This window comes from Syngnathus scovelli, chromosome 10, assembly GCF_024217435.2.
Source record: "Syngnathus scovelli strain Florida chromosome 10, RoL_Ssco_1.2, whole genome shotgun sequence".
Classification (NCBI taxonomy): domain Eukaryota; kingdom Metazoa; phylum Chordata; class Actinopteri; order Syngnathiformes; family Syngnathidae; genus Syngnathus; species Syngnathus scovelli.
In genome coordinates, this window is record NC_090856.1 from 11307827 (window position 1) to 11326305 (window position 18479).

Below are 18479 nucleotides of genomic sequence, written 5' to 3' on the forward strand. Positions count from 1 at the left end.
ATACACATATATATACATATAAATACATATATATATAGTATATATACATATACATGTGTATATATATATATATATATATATATATATATATATATATATATATATATATGCGTGTGTATTAGTTTTTTATCATTTTCAGTCTTTGTTGCATTATTTTATGTTCTGTATAAAGTGTTTTGTTACAGCTGCAGCTGTTGTGAAATGCACTACATAAAAAACTTTTAATGTATTATAATGTAGGGAAATTGCAATGTTTTTTGTGTATAAGCACACATCCAAAATAAAGAGATGACGTGTCAGGTATGAGTTCTTTTTTTCTTTCAACACAAACGTCCAACAGAGTAGAAGACGTGGCCGTATTCCACTCGATTGTTCGTGTAACACTCTGGGTTTTTTTTTTCCATACAAGATGTGAAAGTATACACATCATCTAGATCAAGACAGCTCAGCAAAAGCAAACAAAAAAATAATGTACACGTCAGGATATCAGGGTTATCGTACCCTTAACACTTGTCAAAATTCTTTCTCCCAAATATTTTCATTGCCCCAAAAGAATCAGAAGCTGCAAGTGCATCAAACAGATGGAGAGCATATGAAAAACATACATGACATAAAAATAACATAAAAATAAAACATCTATTGCACGAAGGAGGCAAATACAGCATGAACGGTATGAATGATCACCGCTGAAAAAGCAGTGCCTGGTGCACGGCTGAGGTTTCACAGTAGGGCTCAATAGAACAGACAAGCTAAACTCGGCCAATTCATTTAGCACAAATGCAGAAGGGGCGATGGCAGTGAAGCAACTTTGATTATGTCTGACAAGCAAGATTAGGCGCATTTGAAACAACAATACTGACAGCTTGCCAGCAGTTAGCTACTCTGCTAGGTAACACATATACTGAGGCCAATAGAAGCAGAAGTAGTTTATCTGGCAGCTCGCCACTGTTTGTGTTGCTTTGTTGTGATATGTTGGAGATGCTTTTAAAAGTCCATTTGCAACATTTCAATAAAATCTGCCTCCTTGACCAGCTAACATCGAGTCGCCAGTTTCAACGAGGGGAAAAATGAACCAGAGAAGTCATTAAATCAACATGCTCAAGAAAATGATTGATTTGTCTTAGCTGCTAAGAAATGCTAAAATTCTAAGAGCATGTTAGCTTCTTGATATCACATAGCAAAATCAACAAAATGTAAAGAATAAAACCAAAAGTTAGCAGTTTAGGCGGGAAGACACACAAGTTAACTTAGCATAGCAAAGACTGCCAGCAAGCTGCCAGCTTCAACGAGGAGCACAAGCAGGGCCACCATTTGTTACAACAATTCTGTCAAAACAATTTTGCCTTGCTTGAGTTACTTCATTTAGCTTAGCGACACAACTTCAAATAAAAGAGTGAATCGTGAATGTGTGGACTGTAAACCCCAAAATGGGGGGAAGAGATGCAGTCCCCATTTGAAATGCATTGGAAGTGGCACCAACAAGGTAACTCAAAGGCGATCAATCATAGAGAGTTCACATTAACAGGAACATTTGCATTGGGGGGGGGGGGAAATAACAAAGCAGTTTGCTTGTTGTACAGTCATCTTTTTTACAGTCCTGGATGGATACTTGTTGACAAAGAGACAGATATTGGACATTTTCAGTGAGTTTCTTGCGGTTATAATAACCAATTGTGCTTCACTCGGGAGTATAACAGCCAGCCAGCGGTGTCAAATTTAAACTTCAATTTCGAGATAACTTGGGGGAAAGAAGGTAATCTTTGAACCAGATTTGGGTATTATGTCTTCTAGTAGCCTCAATCCAGCAAAGCAATCACAGCATCCAACAAGCATTTACGCATGTGTTTGTTTTTAAAGTGGTTTGGATCTGCAAGGGAGCGCAATGTAAACCTTCCCGTCATCAGGAATAAATAAGTACGCCAAGTCAAGACAGCAGTGTGTGTTCAATCACGTCCATTCGGTCGCTGATTCATCCATCCATCCATCCATTTTCTGAACCGCTTAGTCCCCACGGGGGTCGCGGGCGTGCTGGAGCCTATACCAGCCGTCATCGGGCAGTAGGCGGGGGACACCCTGAACCGGTTGCCAGCCAATCGCAGGGCACACAGAGACAAACAACCATTCGCACTCGCACTCACACCTAGGGACAATTTGGAGTGATCAATCAGCCTACCAAGCATGTTTTTGGGATGTGGGAGGAAACCGGAGTGCCCGGAGAAAACCCACGCGGGCTCGGGGAGAACATGCAAACTCCGCACAGGGAGGGCCGGAGGTGGAATCGAACCCGCACCCTCCTAACTGTGAGGCGGACGTGCTACCCAGTGCGCCACCGAGCCGTAATTCAAGTAAAAAAAAAAAACAACTAAAAAAGTTGGTGAGTGGTTAACATATTTCCAGTTTGTATCGGCATCCTGTTCTGCCTATCAACAACATTAGCTGTAGTTTCAAACATCCAACATGCTCATCATCTGTAGTTTCAAAAATCTCCAAATAAAAAGCTTAAAACATTTCTGTTAAAAGAAACAACAACAAATGATTCCCTCATCAAGTCATAAAAATTATAAACGTGTGCAATAATGAACTAATACTGCTTTCGCACTACAGTACATTGTTTGATGTTTGTTAGCGGAAATCCATCAGTTTGTAGCCTATCCTAGCTGAATGTGGACTGGTTGCTAGCAATTCACCAGGTCACAATTTAGACAACCAATCACACTTATGGCGCAATTTAGATGATTGGGCCAAAATTGTTAGCTGATGTTGCTAAGCGCCAACTCTCCAACCTGTCCTCCATTTTCTTGTCCAGTAGCATCAGTATTGGACCCTCTGGATATAACATGTCCAAATGCACCACACCTGAAACCAAAAACAGGGACGACGGGACGAAAACGATGAGCTAACGTCGCCCAAATGTCCGTCCTCCATTTTGTTGTCCAGTTATGGCACGTCTGGAGAATGGAAGTTTAACAAACAAAACAAAATGAGTTTTTTTTGTCCTCATCACAGTGAATCGTTAATAATTATGATAAAGAGCGTCAAATCCCATTGAGTCGTTCCGGAGCATTTTTTTTTTAGAGCACTAACACGAGCTAACCGACGCTCCCAACAAAAGGGGGAGAACAACATCGCCTGGGCTCAACGCAAGACCTCTAAAGTCGGTTGCGTTTTTTTTTTGAGGAGCTGTCAATCGTGTGTTTGTGTGTTTCAATAGAATATTCAAGAGTCACGTTGGTGGTGGGCGGGAGACCGGTCACGCGTTAGACATCTCGGCCTTGCTGAGTGCGATGGCGAGTTCCAAGTCTTCCTGCTCCTGTTGCCGGAGACGCTTCAGGCGATCTCGCTCAGCCCGCTCACTCTCCCGCTTGGCCCACTCCAGCTGTTGGGCCTCATTGTTAAACTGACACATACGCACAACAGACACAGGCACACGTACAGCCACATGTTCAATGCTGACTAGCCTCTGCCAATACGTCCGAGCATGAGACGACGCCGTCCGTCCAAACAGAATAAAAACCTGCCTGTCTAAAAACGACAGTTCAGTCGGGTTTTCAAATGTCGATATCAAAAAGTCAAACTCACCTTGACTTTGTCAGGCCCTGTCGAGGGTGAAAGAACACACGTTAGCAAAACATCGACTTGGTGGATCAAGTGTCCTATTGTCTCTGTGCTGTGGAAACCACAAATGTCCTAAATTGCCCAACTGTGTTTCATATTTTTTCACGAATGAGTTCATTCGGTCTCCCTGATTGCCTCCAACAGCAAAGACGTTCTGTAGCTCTCCAGTTCGAGTCTTGACATAATTTCCCAGTCACATGACAAATGTGAAGGTTGCAAGAATCTAGGAAGAGCCTTACTTGGTGCCGAGGATGGCGGAGCGAAGGGGTCCTTGCCGCTGAAGGGGTCCCCCAAACCTTTTTTACTCTGGAAAGGGTCGGCGGTGTCCCTGCCGAACGGCTGGAAGGGGTCGCATGGCTTGGGGGCGTCCGTCGGGCCCGACATGTTCACTGGCGTTGTCTTACCTGCAGATATGAAGCGCTCACCGTTCTGTCACACTTTTGCACACTAACTCACAAAATCCCGTCGGACAAAAGATCCCTAACGATAACCGGAGGTGCACAGTATGAAATCTTCAAAGTTGCACTCACCACTGGGGGGTTTGGGCCTCGGTGGAACTCCTTTCTTGGGGGGCAGGGCGGGCGTGTCGCTCTTCCTGCTGAACGGATCATCCGTAAACGCGGCCTGGCCGTACGGGAGAATCCGATTAGTCGTTGCCGTGCTGCCTCGAGCGTTTTGGGCAAGCGTTGTCATCATTGCGCGCTACCTTCTGGTAGTCCGGCAGCCAACTGGCGCGGCCTTCGAACGGGTCTCTGGCTTTGGCCATGTGGCTGAAGTCGGCGAAACCGGCAGAGCTGCTGTTGCTGCTGCCGCTGAAGGAGCTACTGCCAAATGGGTCCAAAGCGCCAAACAAATCTGAACAGGGACGGACGGACAGCAGTCAAGAAAACGGCCGTAGGCTCCCCCAGGATGCGAGAATTCCTACCTGCTCCTTTAGATTTGGGGTTGGCGCCGGCGAACAGGTCACCACTCGTGAAGTGACTAATTTGCTGCAAAAGAACAACACAGGTGTTTATTTTCAAAATTTCTCAGTGGGGAACCAAAAACTTCAGGTTCTTGGGCTTTCGGCTGAAATTTCAAAAAAATGCACTCTGATCTCATCATTTGAAATGAAGTGGACCTTCTTTACACTTAATGTTTCAAGTTTCAGTATTTTTTGAACTTGTGGTTGAAACTTGATGAAAAGTGAGCAGATGACACACAAGGAGTGAATGTGTCACCTTTGAGGGTAGCGTGGCGCTCTTCCTGAAGGGGTCCGCTGTAGCGAAGGGGTCCAGCTTTGAGGTCTTCTTAAAGAAATCTTCAGACGAGGCCTTGAACGGGTCAGTCTCTTTGAATGGGTCGCCGCCAAACGGATCTGCAATTACAGGACGTCTTTTATTGGCCGATGATGTGTGCTTGGCAATGTTGCCCCGAGCTTCCAAGTTCTTGACTGACTTGCTTTGAAAAATGGGCACGATTCTTTTATATCACAAAAGTCAGAATGAGGGCTTTCTTGTGCCCGCTAAGGAAAAAAATTTGAATCAATGCAACTTGGTGAGTATGCAACCAACTGGAAACAGACGTAAAATACTAGCTACGCTAATATTAGCGTTGGTGATGTTTGTCATTTTGAGCAGTGTATCCTGCCATGTTAGATTGGTGGAGAAAGTGAGTGAGCAGCAGTGGCCACCCAGGTGTGAGATAGAACAACGGCACACGCAGTAGTAATCGAGTAGCTTCTATGCAGCCAAAGAAGTACGAAGGAAGAAACCTCACTTGCACATTTGTTGTTTAAAAAGAACGCTTATAGCGCCGTTATCGCAATAACTGTGATCATTTTGATCCTACTAATCGTGCTGGTCCCATTTCGCAGAAGCAATGAAAAAGTCGCCTTTAAAAGAAAAACGTGGAGTTGTGAAAGTGAATACCTGCAGAAGCTGCTGGCGGCTTGGCAAAAGGATCGTTTTGGAAAGGGTCTCCTGGATGAGGAGGAGGAAGATGGCAACACAAAAAGCTTGAAAACAAAGCGGTGCACCGAGTAAACGACGGCAACAAGCAAGAGGAGTCGAGAGAGGCGAGCCAAGGCGAGGCGACGGTCGCGCGCACCTTTGAAAGGGTCCGTCCTGAAAGGGTCCTCCGAGTGGAATGGGTCAGCCTGAAGCTCCTGAGGTTGACTGTTGAACACCGACGGCTTCACTTTGAACGGATCCTCCTGCCAGACGCCAAAAAAATCCACATCAGCTGACTGGATGGCTGTTTTTTTCCCAAATTACCACAACAATGATCTCAGTCTTTTCTCAATGTCAGCAATTATTTTTGAATATGTCGAACGAAACACGAGAGACAAAATAAATTGACTAGAAAGGGAGGATGTGAGTACTTTTGCCACCTGCGGGTGCGAGGTCGTCGCCACAGAGGGGAAGGCTCCGTTCTCCCTGTCACTGAAGCTCTCGCCCATGTCGGCCAGGTTCGTCATGCTTCCTCCGTGGGTCCCGTTCAGGGTGCTGTTGTACTGCTCAATGCTTTTGGACACGTCCTGCTGGCTGTCTTGGATTTGCGACAGTTTACTGCGCGCCTACGCAACACATCCAGCTTGTCACCACCCCGAAGGGGGCAATCTGACCCTCAGCTGACCGTGGAGACAAATGACATTTCACCTGGTTGATCTCATCCTGCGTGGCCTTCAACGACTTGATGATGGTCTCCAGCTGAATCTTGCCGGCGGCTAGACTCTGCTCCAGCTGGTCCTCCTCCTGCTGCAGCCGGCCCAGGTCGGCCTTGGCCCGGCTCAGCTCCTCCTCTTGGTTCTGCAGGTCAGACTCCTGAGAGTGGATCTGACTCTGCAGCGTCGAGATCTGGCGGAACCATAGCAAGGTCGGGCGGGGTAATGCAGGTTTCTGGAGTTTTAACATCTAAACCGGGGCTGCTCAAATTTTGGGTCAGCAGATACCACTTTGAATCTAAACGTCAATGAATGTTAGTAACTGCCGCGTTCAACATCCTAATGATGAATGCTTACTCACCATCTGTGACTCCTCCTGACACTTGATGCGGACCTCATTCAACATGTCCTCCAGCTTGTGCTTCTGCTGGTCCATCTCCTCCAGGCGGTCTTGGGCATCCTGCTTCTGCGCCTCCAGCTCCTGCAGACAGGCCGCCTCTCGGTCCAGGTCGTTCTGCATCTCCTGAAAGCGCAAGAGCGCCGCCATTAAACCAGGCTTGCGCTCAACGGCAGGGGGACAGCTTGACAGGTGAGCTTACCTGGACCTCGGTGCTCTTGTGCCTGATGGCCTCTTCCGCCTCCCTGATGTCCTGCTCCAGGGTGTACTTCTCCCTGGCGCGCACACACAAAGCCAAATACAGAAGAAAAGATAAAAACAACAATTGAAGAAGCAGTGCTGTGCAGGCACGTTGATGTGAAATTCCACCATATTCGAAACACAAATCTTAAAATGACCAAAGTCGGCACTCTGGATCAGTAGGGGACGGTGAAAGCAAAACCGTTAGGGGTCCGGCAAATTACGCTGAACCCTAACCCCCCACAGTAAATATTTATTTTGTGTGAGAATACCAGTCCAGGTCCAGTGAGTGACTTGTGCAATTTACCTGAGCGCATTCCACTGGGTAAAGGCAAGAGTGCTGACGCAGCATTATAGAGAGAATAAGTGATGAGCAAACAAAATACACACACATGTAAGTTGCGTGTGCGTGCTGTGGTCGATTGGTGGGTGGGTGACGGACGCATGTGAGGGAGAGGCATGATGAACATAAAACTTGGCATGTTTGAACCAATCTGCATTAGGTTGTGCTTGCTCTATTAGAAAAACACACGCACATAGCTTGTTGCTGTTACAATTTCGGGTTGTGGAGGGTGACGATTCTTCTCGAGGAAGGTTTAGGTGGGAGTTGAGGTGAAGCGTCGGCGGCGTTCATGACATGGGAATGGATGCGTTCCAAACAGCACGTCGCACTCGTCACGCATGAAAAGTTTCAGCAGCAAACACGTCTCCTTGTCTTACCTCTGCAGCTGGGCGATCTCTTGGCTGATGTCGTCCAGCTCCTTGATACCTGTAAACTCGCCCGAACCCACTGAACTGGAGCTGTCCTGCACATTGGGGGGGGGGGGCACACACAGCAAGGGAGTGTCAGTGAAGTGTGGGGAAATGAAATCGACTGGGCCGAGGCAGGGAGGCAACGTGGAGGGAAAGGTCCAGTAAGAGAACTCAAGTCTCGAGTGGGCTCAAGCACGGTTTGAATGGGAACAAAGGTTAGATTTGTCACTTCAAGAAAGTGAAAGAAAAAAAAAATATATATAGAGATGTGCAAATGCTTCCAGGCGTTTCAGGGACTTGAAAGCATTGGCGAGTGGAGGCCCTGAATTTGGTTACCTACCCACAACTTGAACATTATGGCCTGAGAAGGAGGAGGAGGAAGAGGAGGTAAGAGCAGAGAGGTTAGTTGCAGAAGCGTCAGTCAATCCACCACATTCAGGAAAAAGAAACAAAAAACACCACCACCGGGAATGTTGGCTCATCCCCACATCGCCACGCGCTAAGCACACATGAAGGAGAAGAAAAAGCGCTTACCCTCCTCATCTCTGACAGCGCCGCCATCTCTGATCCCACTGGCGTCATGTACCCCGACATGCTCTGCTCACACATTGACACAACATGCTTTATTTGTGATTTGTCACAGATGGCGGCAAGATGAAACGGAGCTGCTCCTTTAGCAAAATGGTGCTCCTTTCAATTTCCGCGAGTACAGCCCTCAGTAGTGACCTACCTGGACGGGAGTGCCTCTCTCCGAAGGCGGGATCATATCCGCCGTCAGCGCCTGAGGGGGGTCCACACCTTTGCTAACTTTCTGCTGGATGAGATGCATGGCGAGCGCAAACTGCTCCCTGGTCAACTTGCCCATTTGTCTGGTGTCGGCCAGAGCCCTGCCAGGTTAGGAGAGGAGAGTGTGGGTGAATGGATGCTAATGGTCGCTAGCCGGCCAGCCAAGCTAACCTACCAGATATGCGCGAGTACACCTTGAGAGAGTCCAGACTGCATGAAGATGTCCTTCACTTCCAGCCCGCTAACAAAACCGTCCAGGTCCGCGTCTGTCTTCAAGAAGATGTCGTCGTAGCGACCACGATCTGACGGCGGGACCGCCCAGTTGCCGGGATGCTGGAGAGCCCAGGCCTCCGTGAGACTCTCTCACACGTCCAATGGCACGTTGCACCACGTACGTACCTGTGCGCACTTGAGGGTGTGTTTGGGGGACAGGCTGCCCGCACTGTTCAGAGAGTTCATACTGCCGTGGGAAGGTGTGGAGCGCAGGGAGTCCTTGGGTGGCGGCGGGCTGGCCGGCAGCGGGGGCGCGCCGCCCGTCACCGATCCCAGACTTTTCTTCCTCTTGGTTGGTGGGATGAGGGCAGCAGGCAGGTGGGCCGGCACGGGCTCCTTCTCCAACGCGCGGTACACCAGGTGCATGGCCTGCCACCAAACGAGACCAACACCACCCGTTGATTCTGGGAAGCTTTGATTCCGGCGCACAACGCATCTGAACCAGGATCTGCTTAGGATCCGGAACCGCTTTTCAATAGGCATTTCTGTTACCTCGTGACGCGTCGTGACAATAAAGAATGAATGGGAAAACTGTGAAAACGGCTCACCACGGCAAACTCGTCTCTGTCCAGATGTCCGTCTTTATCGATGTCGCTCAGGTCCCAAACCTGACGGGAAATGAGATGCTTGGCAACAGGATAGTGACAAAAACACAACAATTTAACACGTGAGGTGAGCACAAACCTTGCCGAGCACGTCCAGGGGCAGCTTGGAGTTGATGAGGACGGGTCGGACCTTCTCCCCCGACAGCAGGCCATTGACCGGCGACAGGCTTTCGAAAATGCCGTCAAATTTGTTCCTCTCCTCTGGCTGAAACAAACGTTTGCTATTCATATTCTTAACGCATCTCAGAAATGACGCAAGTGTGAGGTGCCTTTGGGTACCCTGACGGCCCAGTGAGCTTCAGTGGAGGCGTTCAGGGAAGGACTGTTGCTGTCCTTCTGGAAACATATAATGAAAACTAACATTGAAAACTCATTTTGACAAAGAAAAAAAAAAACAAGTGTGTCCACTGATGTATTATTCTTGTTTATTATTTATGAAATTGTCTTGCTCCTTGAAACTTCATGTATTGTCAGAGGTTCCATTGTCATGAGTAAAATGATTGTGATTGACAGGTGCGGTTTGCAAAAGGAGGACCGCCACTCACAAACTTGGGCGGCGGCACGCTGAGGTTGAGGCTGGATACGCTGACATCGTGGCCGCTCTGCGCGCACGCCACCAAACGCAGCGCCACGTAAAAACCCTTTTGGCCGCACAGAGGGTGGAAAAGATGCTCATTCTGATGATGTCATCATCTCAGGTTCTACCGAAGGAGGCGTATCCTACCGGTTTGTCCAAGTAGCCTTTACCGTCCGGATCAGCCAGATCCCAAATCTGGGGAAGGGAAAAATACAAATAAATAACCAGCAGCTATCTTGTTTGTCAATGACTGTGACAACACTAGTTGATCAACATCAGGTACACGGACGGCTCCACCAAACTAAACTGGCCAGCTTACTATGCAGTTTGAGCAAGGGTCTTTGACTTTTTCACACATTGTGTTATGATAAAAATGCCTGCCAAACTTCAAATGAATCAGGGCTCGATTTTGCTTTTTGTTATTTGTTTTTTGAGGGGGGAAGGGTCTAGTGTAAAATTCAAACAAATTCCCCAGCATAATGGCTTGGAAACACTGGGTAACTTGCAGACATGTTGAAGCCTACAAAAAGTCCCATTCATCATCCGCAGTGACAATCATTCACATAACGCAATGACATCATTTCCTGCTCTCAATATTTCTTTCGGGAGGACACTAATGGGCTTCGCTGCCATTTCCTGCCAGCCCATATCAAGCATTATCACAGCTTTGAGACAATCGCACTTAGCAATAGCGCAGCCCCTTTCAAACCTGCCAGTTGGACCTTTTATGGCCTTTAACGTAGAGTTGGAAGAAGTGCGTAAGGCCACCGGCGGGTGGAATGTAACCGGTCACACCCCTTTGTAATAAAACTAAGTATTAGCGTGAAGCCTCCATTGACTGAGCATTTACTCTCGCTTGGTTCTTTCTGAAATTAACATGCCAAATTTATTGCCACCAAAGATGTGTGAAAGGGACAAAGAGCATCAATGAATGTTGTACTTTTGGGCCTAAAACTCACACACTTGATAGCAACTGCAATAAATCATGACAACAAAACGGCAGCTAAAATCACACCGCTACCTTTCCCAGTGTCACATCTGGAAGTCCTGACTTTTTCAAGAACAGGGCAGCTTCTGTTGGCCCCACTCTCCCCGTGTTGCCCGGATCCACCTTGCATACACACGCGTAAACAGAATTAGCACACTCGGCTAACATGCTAAGAGAGCATCCAGTCATCATTTTACCTGTCTGTAAAAGTTCTCAAACACAGCGCTCCCGCTCGTCAGCTGTGAAAGATGCATATTACTGTCATTGTGGACTTTCATATTTTAGATTGACGAGTGGGTGACTGGGACGCACGGAGGCATGGCATTTAATACAATAAAGTCAAATATAAGATAATTGCAGCAATGCTTGTCTGGAATTGTGAAGCAAATTGAAGTAATGCAATAGCTGGAACAATTTGCAACATAAAAAAAGCATCTGGCCGGGTTTGGAAGTGTTTCTTTTAAACGCCACCTTGCGGCACCTCATTGGGCTGATTTTTTTTTACTCATGCCTGTCGTTGTCACAAATGAACGGTGTGGGGTGTGTGTTGGCTGTGTGGGTGTTTCACCGGTTGAAGCGTGGGTGTTAAAACACAAACATCACCAAAAGTGCAAGTGTTGAACCTGAATACTGGGAAAGGTGTGTGTTGAAACCTTAAATCGTGAAAAAGTATGAATGTAGTCTACATGACTTGAAAAGCAAAAGAAGTTCAACACGACAGGAATTACGCCATACGACCCAAAACAGAATGTGCTTCTGCCTTGTCTTTTGGCCGCAAAGTAGCGTTGTCGTCGGCCTGACTTACTTCAGCATCAATTTGTCACTGCCCGCAGCTTAGCCCGCTAGGCTCCAACGATGCTAACCAGCTAGCGGCGACGACAGGCCAGCTCGCATGAGCCCGCTTCAAAGACGCGGCTCGTCGGGGACACGCCCTGACACACCACCCGCTGAGTGCCACTGGTGTTCGGTTAAAAGGGCGGAGTTTCGTGTCTCAGCCTGCCGCTGTGTGTCCGTCGGCGGCAGCTAACGAGCCCGCTGCGTAACGGGACCGCCGCCGTCGCCAGACTGGGCCTGCCTCGACCGGCCGAGCGAACCGATTTCCACCATATTTGGCGACTTTAAGCCAGGCGACAATGACACCGAGCGGTGGTGGAACGCGAAGCAAAACCGTGTGCACGCGTGGTCTTAAAAAGGTGCCGTGCCAAAGGCTCGCATCCCTTACCTGGCTGAGAGATGTGAGCGCTGCCATCTTCCCTGTTGCTGCGGGAACGCACCCTCCCTCTCCCGCCCTGCCTCACCCAGGCAGCTGGCAAACTGCGCCTCCTAGCGGACAGCGTGTGCCTCGCTGCTAGGGAGCGAGTCGCTTTTGGTTTTGGTCGCGCTTCTTCTCACTCCCGTAGCTCACGGATGACATGCGTCAATGGTGCAATGCTGCCGCCACTAGAGCATTCTTGTCACTGCATGTTTATTGGAGTAGGGACTGATTTTTTGTTGGCGCAATATTTGAAAAAAACTGATTTGATCCTAAAATCCCAGCAAAGGGTTTGGCAAAGTGTGTGGCCTTCATAGCATCTTTGTAAAGTGCAGCTGCAATTGAAACTTGTGGACAAAACAAGGAGATCCAGTTGCCGTCAGTCTTTTTTGGCACCACTTACAGGGAAAACCCTCACCCCCACATATCCCGAAAGCATAATTTCGAAGAAAGCATGAAAGGTGACATTTATTCAATATATGCATCAATCAATTAATCAACCGCGACGCTGCTCCTGCACACACAAAAGCTAATCGGAGCCTGACAGAGAGCCAAGGGGGGTGCACGCAAACCCGACCAAAATCTACTCGTCATCCCAGGCTTGCTGCAGCAGGAAGTTGGCGGCCAAATTTTCGTTCTTCTCGCAGGCAAAATAGGCTTGGATGACCAAACCCTCGGGGAAGCCCAGCGCTTTTAACTGAAACAAGAACAGAGGCAGCAAGGTTTACTTTTGTCGCACGAGGTAGGACCAAAGTATTGGCATAGAAAACAACACAACAGAAGCTTTCCTGACTCTCTCAATGGCCTCTTTCTCCTGCGGTGTGACCTGGATGTAGTTGGCACGAGACAGCGCCCGTGGTTCACCGCTGCTGCCGTTGCCGCCATTGCCGCTGTTGTCACTGCCGCCGCCGCCTGCGCTGCCACCTTGAGGCTCGTTGAGCATCTGGACAAATCGCTCTTGGTGCTGTGTGATTTGCTGCATGACGACGAAAACGACACGGTAGCCGATGAGGCGAGCGTTTTGAGGGGGTGCGTCAGGGGTCCACACCTGTAGGAGCTGCGGGTTGTCTCGGCCCAGCTGCTGCAGCAGGGCGGGCAGCAGAGATGGGTTCTGCTGGATGATTTGACGCATCTGCTGAAACTGAGGCTGGTTTCTCAGAAACTCTAGCGGGTTCTGTGCCGACGGAGTGATGCCACCCAGCAACGGGCCTGACGGGAGAAGAAAGACGCCGCGTGGTTCTGAGCGGAACAAAGTCAACTCAGGTGCCAGTGCCAAGTTCTTGTGGGTGGCAAGAGAAGCCTTTGAGTGAGTGACAGATTGCCGCAGCGACATCAGACGCGAGGTTGCGTCAGTCCCGGTATTGACGCAAAATTGTGCATTAGTGACACGCAAAATGGACCGGGTGTTGTATTTGCTCTTACGCTCTGCTTCCGCTGGTGGCGGCGTCTGCGTCACGGGGGCCGGGATGGCAGGGGGGCCCGACGGAGAGTCCCCAAGTGCTGGCGTATCACCGCCGGCTTCGGCAGTGGGGAGGCCCTGCGCCACAAAAACGTCTTTGACAGCGGCGGTGATAGGCAAACAGTTTTTCCGTATTTGGCGTGCTCACGGTGAGTAAATATTCTACGGCGCGGTCCGGGTTGTTGTAGCTGGCCCTCAGCGCCGACACCACCGCCTGGCGCTCGTAGCCCATGGACATGATCTCCGACACCAGGTTTTCGTAGGCCTGGCCCGTCACTGCCGGGCAAGTAGAGACTTTTTTTTTTTTTTCCCCCATTAAGTCGAAGATCGGTCGCCATCTTACCGAGAATAGACGCCGCCTCCTCCAGCAGGCCCAGCTCATCCGCCAGGCTGACAAACATATTTGTGGTTAATGAGGTCTGAAGAATTGGAGTGCAATTTATTGAACAAGCAAATACTCAAAAACTTCAAACAAAATTAGTGATGGGTGAATATGGCTAACGGATATCTGTACCAGGCCTGTATGATAACCAGGGTTCGATACCAGCCTCACTTCAAAGTATCATGTACTCGCAAAGGCGGTCAATACTGGTCACGGATACTGACATGCGTGGCTGACAAATATTTTACTGTATGAATCTGCAATTTCTTCTCAATTCTTTCATGTGCCCATGAACACAGTGCAATTTTTTTTGCATAGTAATAATTTTTTGCTTCTTTTATAAGTTTTACACTCAACCAAGCATGACAAGTATATAACTTGAACCAAGCACATTTTGTGCAAATGCAGAGTCTTTTGATTTTCCTCAAAGCGATGTTCTCTGAAAGTGGCTGCCGCTACCTGCTCTCACCTGGAAGCTAACGTCTGGACGGACGCTCGACTTTCCGCTTCCGTCGTTGGCGCGTCATCAGGCTTCTCGATGTCCGTTGTGGCGGTTCCGGCATCAGGAGGATCTTTGGCGGCAGCCGACGGTGGGGACGCATCTTCGGGAGAGGTGGTGGGAGTGTTCTCCGGGGCGGGCGGCGGCGGCACTTCCGACGAGGTGGCGGCGGCTTCTTGTGTGGGGATGCAAACGGATGAGGAGAGCGAAGATGAGGATAAACATGTCGGTTCTGACGTTGACGAGGAAGAGGGCCGCGGTGCGGATTGGGGCATTGGCTTTGGGGGGGTTTGAGAGGCGGGGGCTGCTTTGGGCTGCCAACAAAGAAAACAAAATGTTTGGATACACACAATATGACAACTGAATAATTGTCAAATTTATCTAAACCACATTGACTTGCCATGTTGGGCAACATCGCCTTCTGTTCTTCACAAAAAAATAACGTGTAGTGTTTGATGACAATGATTCTCATTCACTCCTTAAATTGTATTATTTACTATGAACTTGATTATGAAACTATTCTTTCCAAAAAATAAGTCTTCTTTTTGTTAAAACTACATTTTAAATTGTTAGGATTTTGGAGCCAAGCATCAGAAAAAAACAACATAACCTATCACCAGACTGGTCAGAAGATGATCCAATCTAGCCAATGCATCCAGTTAACTTGTTCATTGCTGCTGTTCCCGGAGGATTGGTACAGATCCGGCCCACCAATAGTCAAAATTTTCTTAGAATCAACAGCCACTGAAATGCATCGGATTGCTTTTGCTCTTGCGTCTTATTTTCCGATCCCATCAATGATGACATTGATCACTCTGCGAATTTTGACACTCACACTAATCACAGATTTAGCCTAAAATGCAACATACTGAAAGTTTGCGAACTGGAAACCGACCTTGGCAACCATGAGAACCACAAAGTTCTTCTCACTGATGTTGTATTCTTTCAGTGCCGTGTCGTCGTTCAAGATTTTGCCTAGCCCAAAGAAAATGTGACGTGAGCAGCCTTGCTTTGTTTGACAACACATTTTGACATTCTGACAAGAGGCATCCATTCCTTACCTGCATAGATGAGTTTTTGCCCTGCGGCGGGAAAAACATCTTTTCCTCGCTCCTCTGCGATTCTCTCCTTCAACACTTTCACCTAGCAAACAAAAAAACAAGAATTCAACTTAACACCTAACATAACATATGGCCGCGTAGTATTTTATTACAAGTCAGACTCTTCCTGATTGTTTGAATGAGTTGCTTCAAAGTTAATTAATATAACTCATCTTTATGTGTATGCCCAGAGTTGAATCTAGTGCAGACATGGGAAAACTAATCCGGCCCGCCAAACCTGAATAAATTGTATTATTGAACTTTTTTTGGGGTCATTTTCCCTGCAATTAGTATGTTTCCCCAATAGATAGGGAAGCGCCCGCCCGCGCATTTACTCCCGGAAGCCGTGTCAAAAAGCTCGGTGCACACTCACAAGTGCGTGTACGTACTAAGTAGTAGGGACCCGGCGCACTCCGCGCTCTATTTCCATCAGTGCCGAATTTCGAGAGTGGGCTGTGACGTCAGCAGTCTCGTAATTCGCGCGCTGAGCTTTCAGATACAGTTTTACGTTAATGCCACCCACAAACCTTCCCCTGGAATCCTTCCACTAAAATGAGTGGCCCAAGGAAAAGAAAGGTGGACACTGAGTGCCGAGTGTTTAAAAAAAACAGAGGACAATTTGGCTCGACCTACGTGTGTGAGCAGACGTTCCGCCACATGAACGTCAACAAAGCCCGTCACAACTCTAGGTTAATGGACCGACACCTCGGCGCTATCCTAAGAATTACCACAACAAATTATACTGCAGACCATGATGCACTAGCAAAAAGGGAGACCAACAATACTATTGATTTCTTTATTACTTTATTTAGAAGTATTCTTTCACTGATTCTTCAAGATGATGTATTTGGTCAGAATGTTTGCCGTTTGATGTGATTTCGCCTCATTAGATAAACATATTTCATAAATCTGACCTGCAGGCACTGAAGTGATGGAAACTATTATTCATAATAACAGTGTCGTATTTAATGAGAATCACTGATAGTGTTTTTTTGGTGAAATATTTTTTTAATGCTGTTAATAAATGCATTTGTTTTCAAAGAGCTTTTTTTGAATATCCATGCTTTACTACCTACTAAAAGTACAAACCTTTTATGTAATGACCTTTACATGTCATTTCTATTACTTCACACAAACACTACATCCATCTGCTCCTGGTTCGCCCCCCCCCCCCCCCCCCCCGATCAAAATTTAGAACCAAATTCGGCCCGCCAGTCAAAAAGTTTGCCCACCACTGATCTAGTCTGCTGTACGTACATGTAAAGCCACACACGTACATGTAAAGCCACACACACGCATGTGCGCGCACACACACAAGCACGAAGGCAGAAGGTCAAATGGTTTTAATGAAAAGTAACTGGCTTCCAATAAACGAACAATGAGGAATCTTGCAGCGTCATTCACTGACACCAAGACGAGTCAATAGCAACACTTCCCTTTCGCGCTTTTCAAAATAATACAATAAAAAGCGACTCGTGCTATCGTTTTGTAGCTCTAATAACAAGTTACAAAGGATGAATAGTGATACTACAAAATTCATGACGTTTGCTATTAACGGCTCGACCAAACGGTGGCGCGATTTCAAACGCTACTAATGTTTACTCTGAAGGGAAACGATGCATGTACCGCCGTAACTTGGGCTAGTTTCACCCACGGATACTTCGTCGCACGTAGGTGACGAGGTCGTGCAAACACGCCAACTTATGGCCCCTCCCCTCCGCATGTATTTGCGTGTTGAACGAAAATAAAGATTCAGAAAGCGTTTGAGACCTACAGTCAACCTGAATAACGCGGAAAAGCTAGGCTGGGCTACAGTGTATGCTACAAGCTAGCCCGCCGGTCCGGTGGGGTCTCGTTTCGCCCCCCCGGCCGTCGCCGCTGTGTTTACCTCAAGCAACTTTGACTCACCGTCTCCTCGGCGTCAATGTGAATTTTGAACGTCTGCTGCTGGAGCGTCCTCAGCGTCACCGTCAGCATGCTGCCAGCCGCTAGAACTGAAAAGACACACGGAAAACAAAAAACAACAAAAGAAAAAAATCCCTAAGCACTTCACATTCGCTCTGCGGTCGCCGCTCCAAAGACTGAAGCGTCCTAGTTTGAAGTGCACTTAGTGTCAGTGAGTGACTCAGCTGTCTGACTCAATGGAAGCCGGCCGGGGGCACAAGAGCGTCCTCTAGTAGGCCAGGGAGAGAATGACAGGAACGTGTTGCCTTTCAGAACATGGGAAACGAGAGTCCAACGAGAGCTGACACAAAACAGTTCAACCGGCATGCTTTCCCAGGGGCGTAACATCTGTGGAGAAAGTGAGTGCGGCAATAGTGATCTTGACCTGTAGACAGAAAGTCTATTATGCCCCCAAAACACAGCAAGTCGGCAACTTTGATATGAAGAGACCGTTTGATCGTCATTCTGTCTATTTTCATGTGCCGCAACTAACCCATAGGCTTCAGTTATGGTTGTTGCTTTGACCAAAAATATGATTTGTTTAAGTGAGTCCGTTTATTCACAGAAGCTCAGAACCAGTGTCAAGGAGGAGTATGGTATAGTGCTTAAAATACTTTTTTTTTTTGCCAAGATAGACTGGTTATAGTGTCACTTTGGGTGATAGTACATTTATCCACATTTACAGTGGTTTCCTTAAATAGGTGGTGATAATGAGCAGAACCAAATATCAACATCTCAGTTTTATCTGGGTTAAGACGTAGGAAATTGAGAGACATCCATTCTTTAATCTCAGCAAGGCACGCCTCAAGATTACAACAATCTTGCGGATTTGTCATCGATAACGGCATATACAATTGGGTGTCATCCGCGTAACATTGAAAACTAATGTTATATTTACATACAGTGTCCCCAAGCGGAATCATATAAATACTAAAGAGTATTGGTCTGAGTACCAATCTTTGCGG

General features: G+C 47.6%; 2 protein-coding genes across 10 annotated transcripts; both read right to left on the bottom strand.

Moving 5' to 3' along the window:
• Window positions 1-296: 296 nt before the first annotated feature.
• Window positions 297-12238, bottom strand: eps15l1a (epidermal growth factor receptor pathway substrate 15-like 1a). 9 transcript variants are annotated; one of them, XM_049732138.2, is made up of 27 exons: window positions 12101-12236; window positions 11076-11117; window positions 10912-11001; window positions 10038-10085; window positions 9859-9954; window positions 9593-9649; window positions 9393-9518; window positions 9257-9316; window positions 8835-9077; window positions 8611-8768; window positions 8380-8536; window positions 8184-8246; window positions 7617-7702; window positions 7204-7236; window positions 6859-6931; window positions 6621-6782; window positions 6255-6452; window positions 5978-6172; window positions 5704-5809; window positions 5526-5576; window positions 4836-4972; window positions 4541-4604; window positions 4322-4470; window positions 4146-4239; window positions 3855-4019; window positions 3580-3596; window positions 297-3397 (listed from the first exon to the last, which is right to left on the bottom strand). In XM_049732138.2, the coding sequence occupies exons 1-27, from the start codon at window positions 12125-12127 to the stop codon at window positions 3251-3253; spliced, it is 2844 nt and encodes a 947-aa protein (XP_049588095.1). In that variant the 5' UTR covers window positions 12128-12236; the 3' UTR covers window positions 297-3250. The 9 variants fall into 9 exon arrangements, with proteins under 9 accessions (XP_049588095.1, XP_049588096.1, XP_049588100.1 ...); XM_049732139.2 differs by having other exon boundaries at window positions 5987-6172; window positions 12101-12235; XM_049732143.2 differs by lacking the exon at window positions 5526-5576 and having other exon boundaries at window positions 12101-12237.
• A 342-nt stretch (window positions 12239-12580) lies between these two features.
• LOC125976178 (UV excision repair protein RAD23 homolog B) lies at window positions 12581-17899 on the bottom strand. Its single transcript, XM_049732155.2, has 10 exons — window positions 17479-17899; window positions 15532-15613; window positions 15366-15445; window positions 14441-14784; window positions 13933-13979; window positions 13738-13865; window positions 13553-13667; window positions 13179-13339; window positions 12924-13106; window positions 12581-12827 (listed from the first exon to the last, which is right to left on the bottom strand). Exons 1-10 carry the CDS (start codon window positions 17545-17547, stop codon window positions 12714-12716), a joined length of 1323 nt encoding a protein of 440 aa, XP_049588112.1. The 5' UTR covers window positions 17548-17899; the 3' UTR covers window positions 12581-12713.
• Between the last annotated feature and the right edge of the window lie 580 nt (window positions 17900-18479).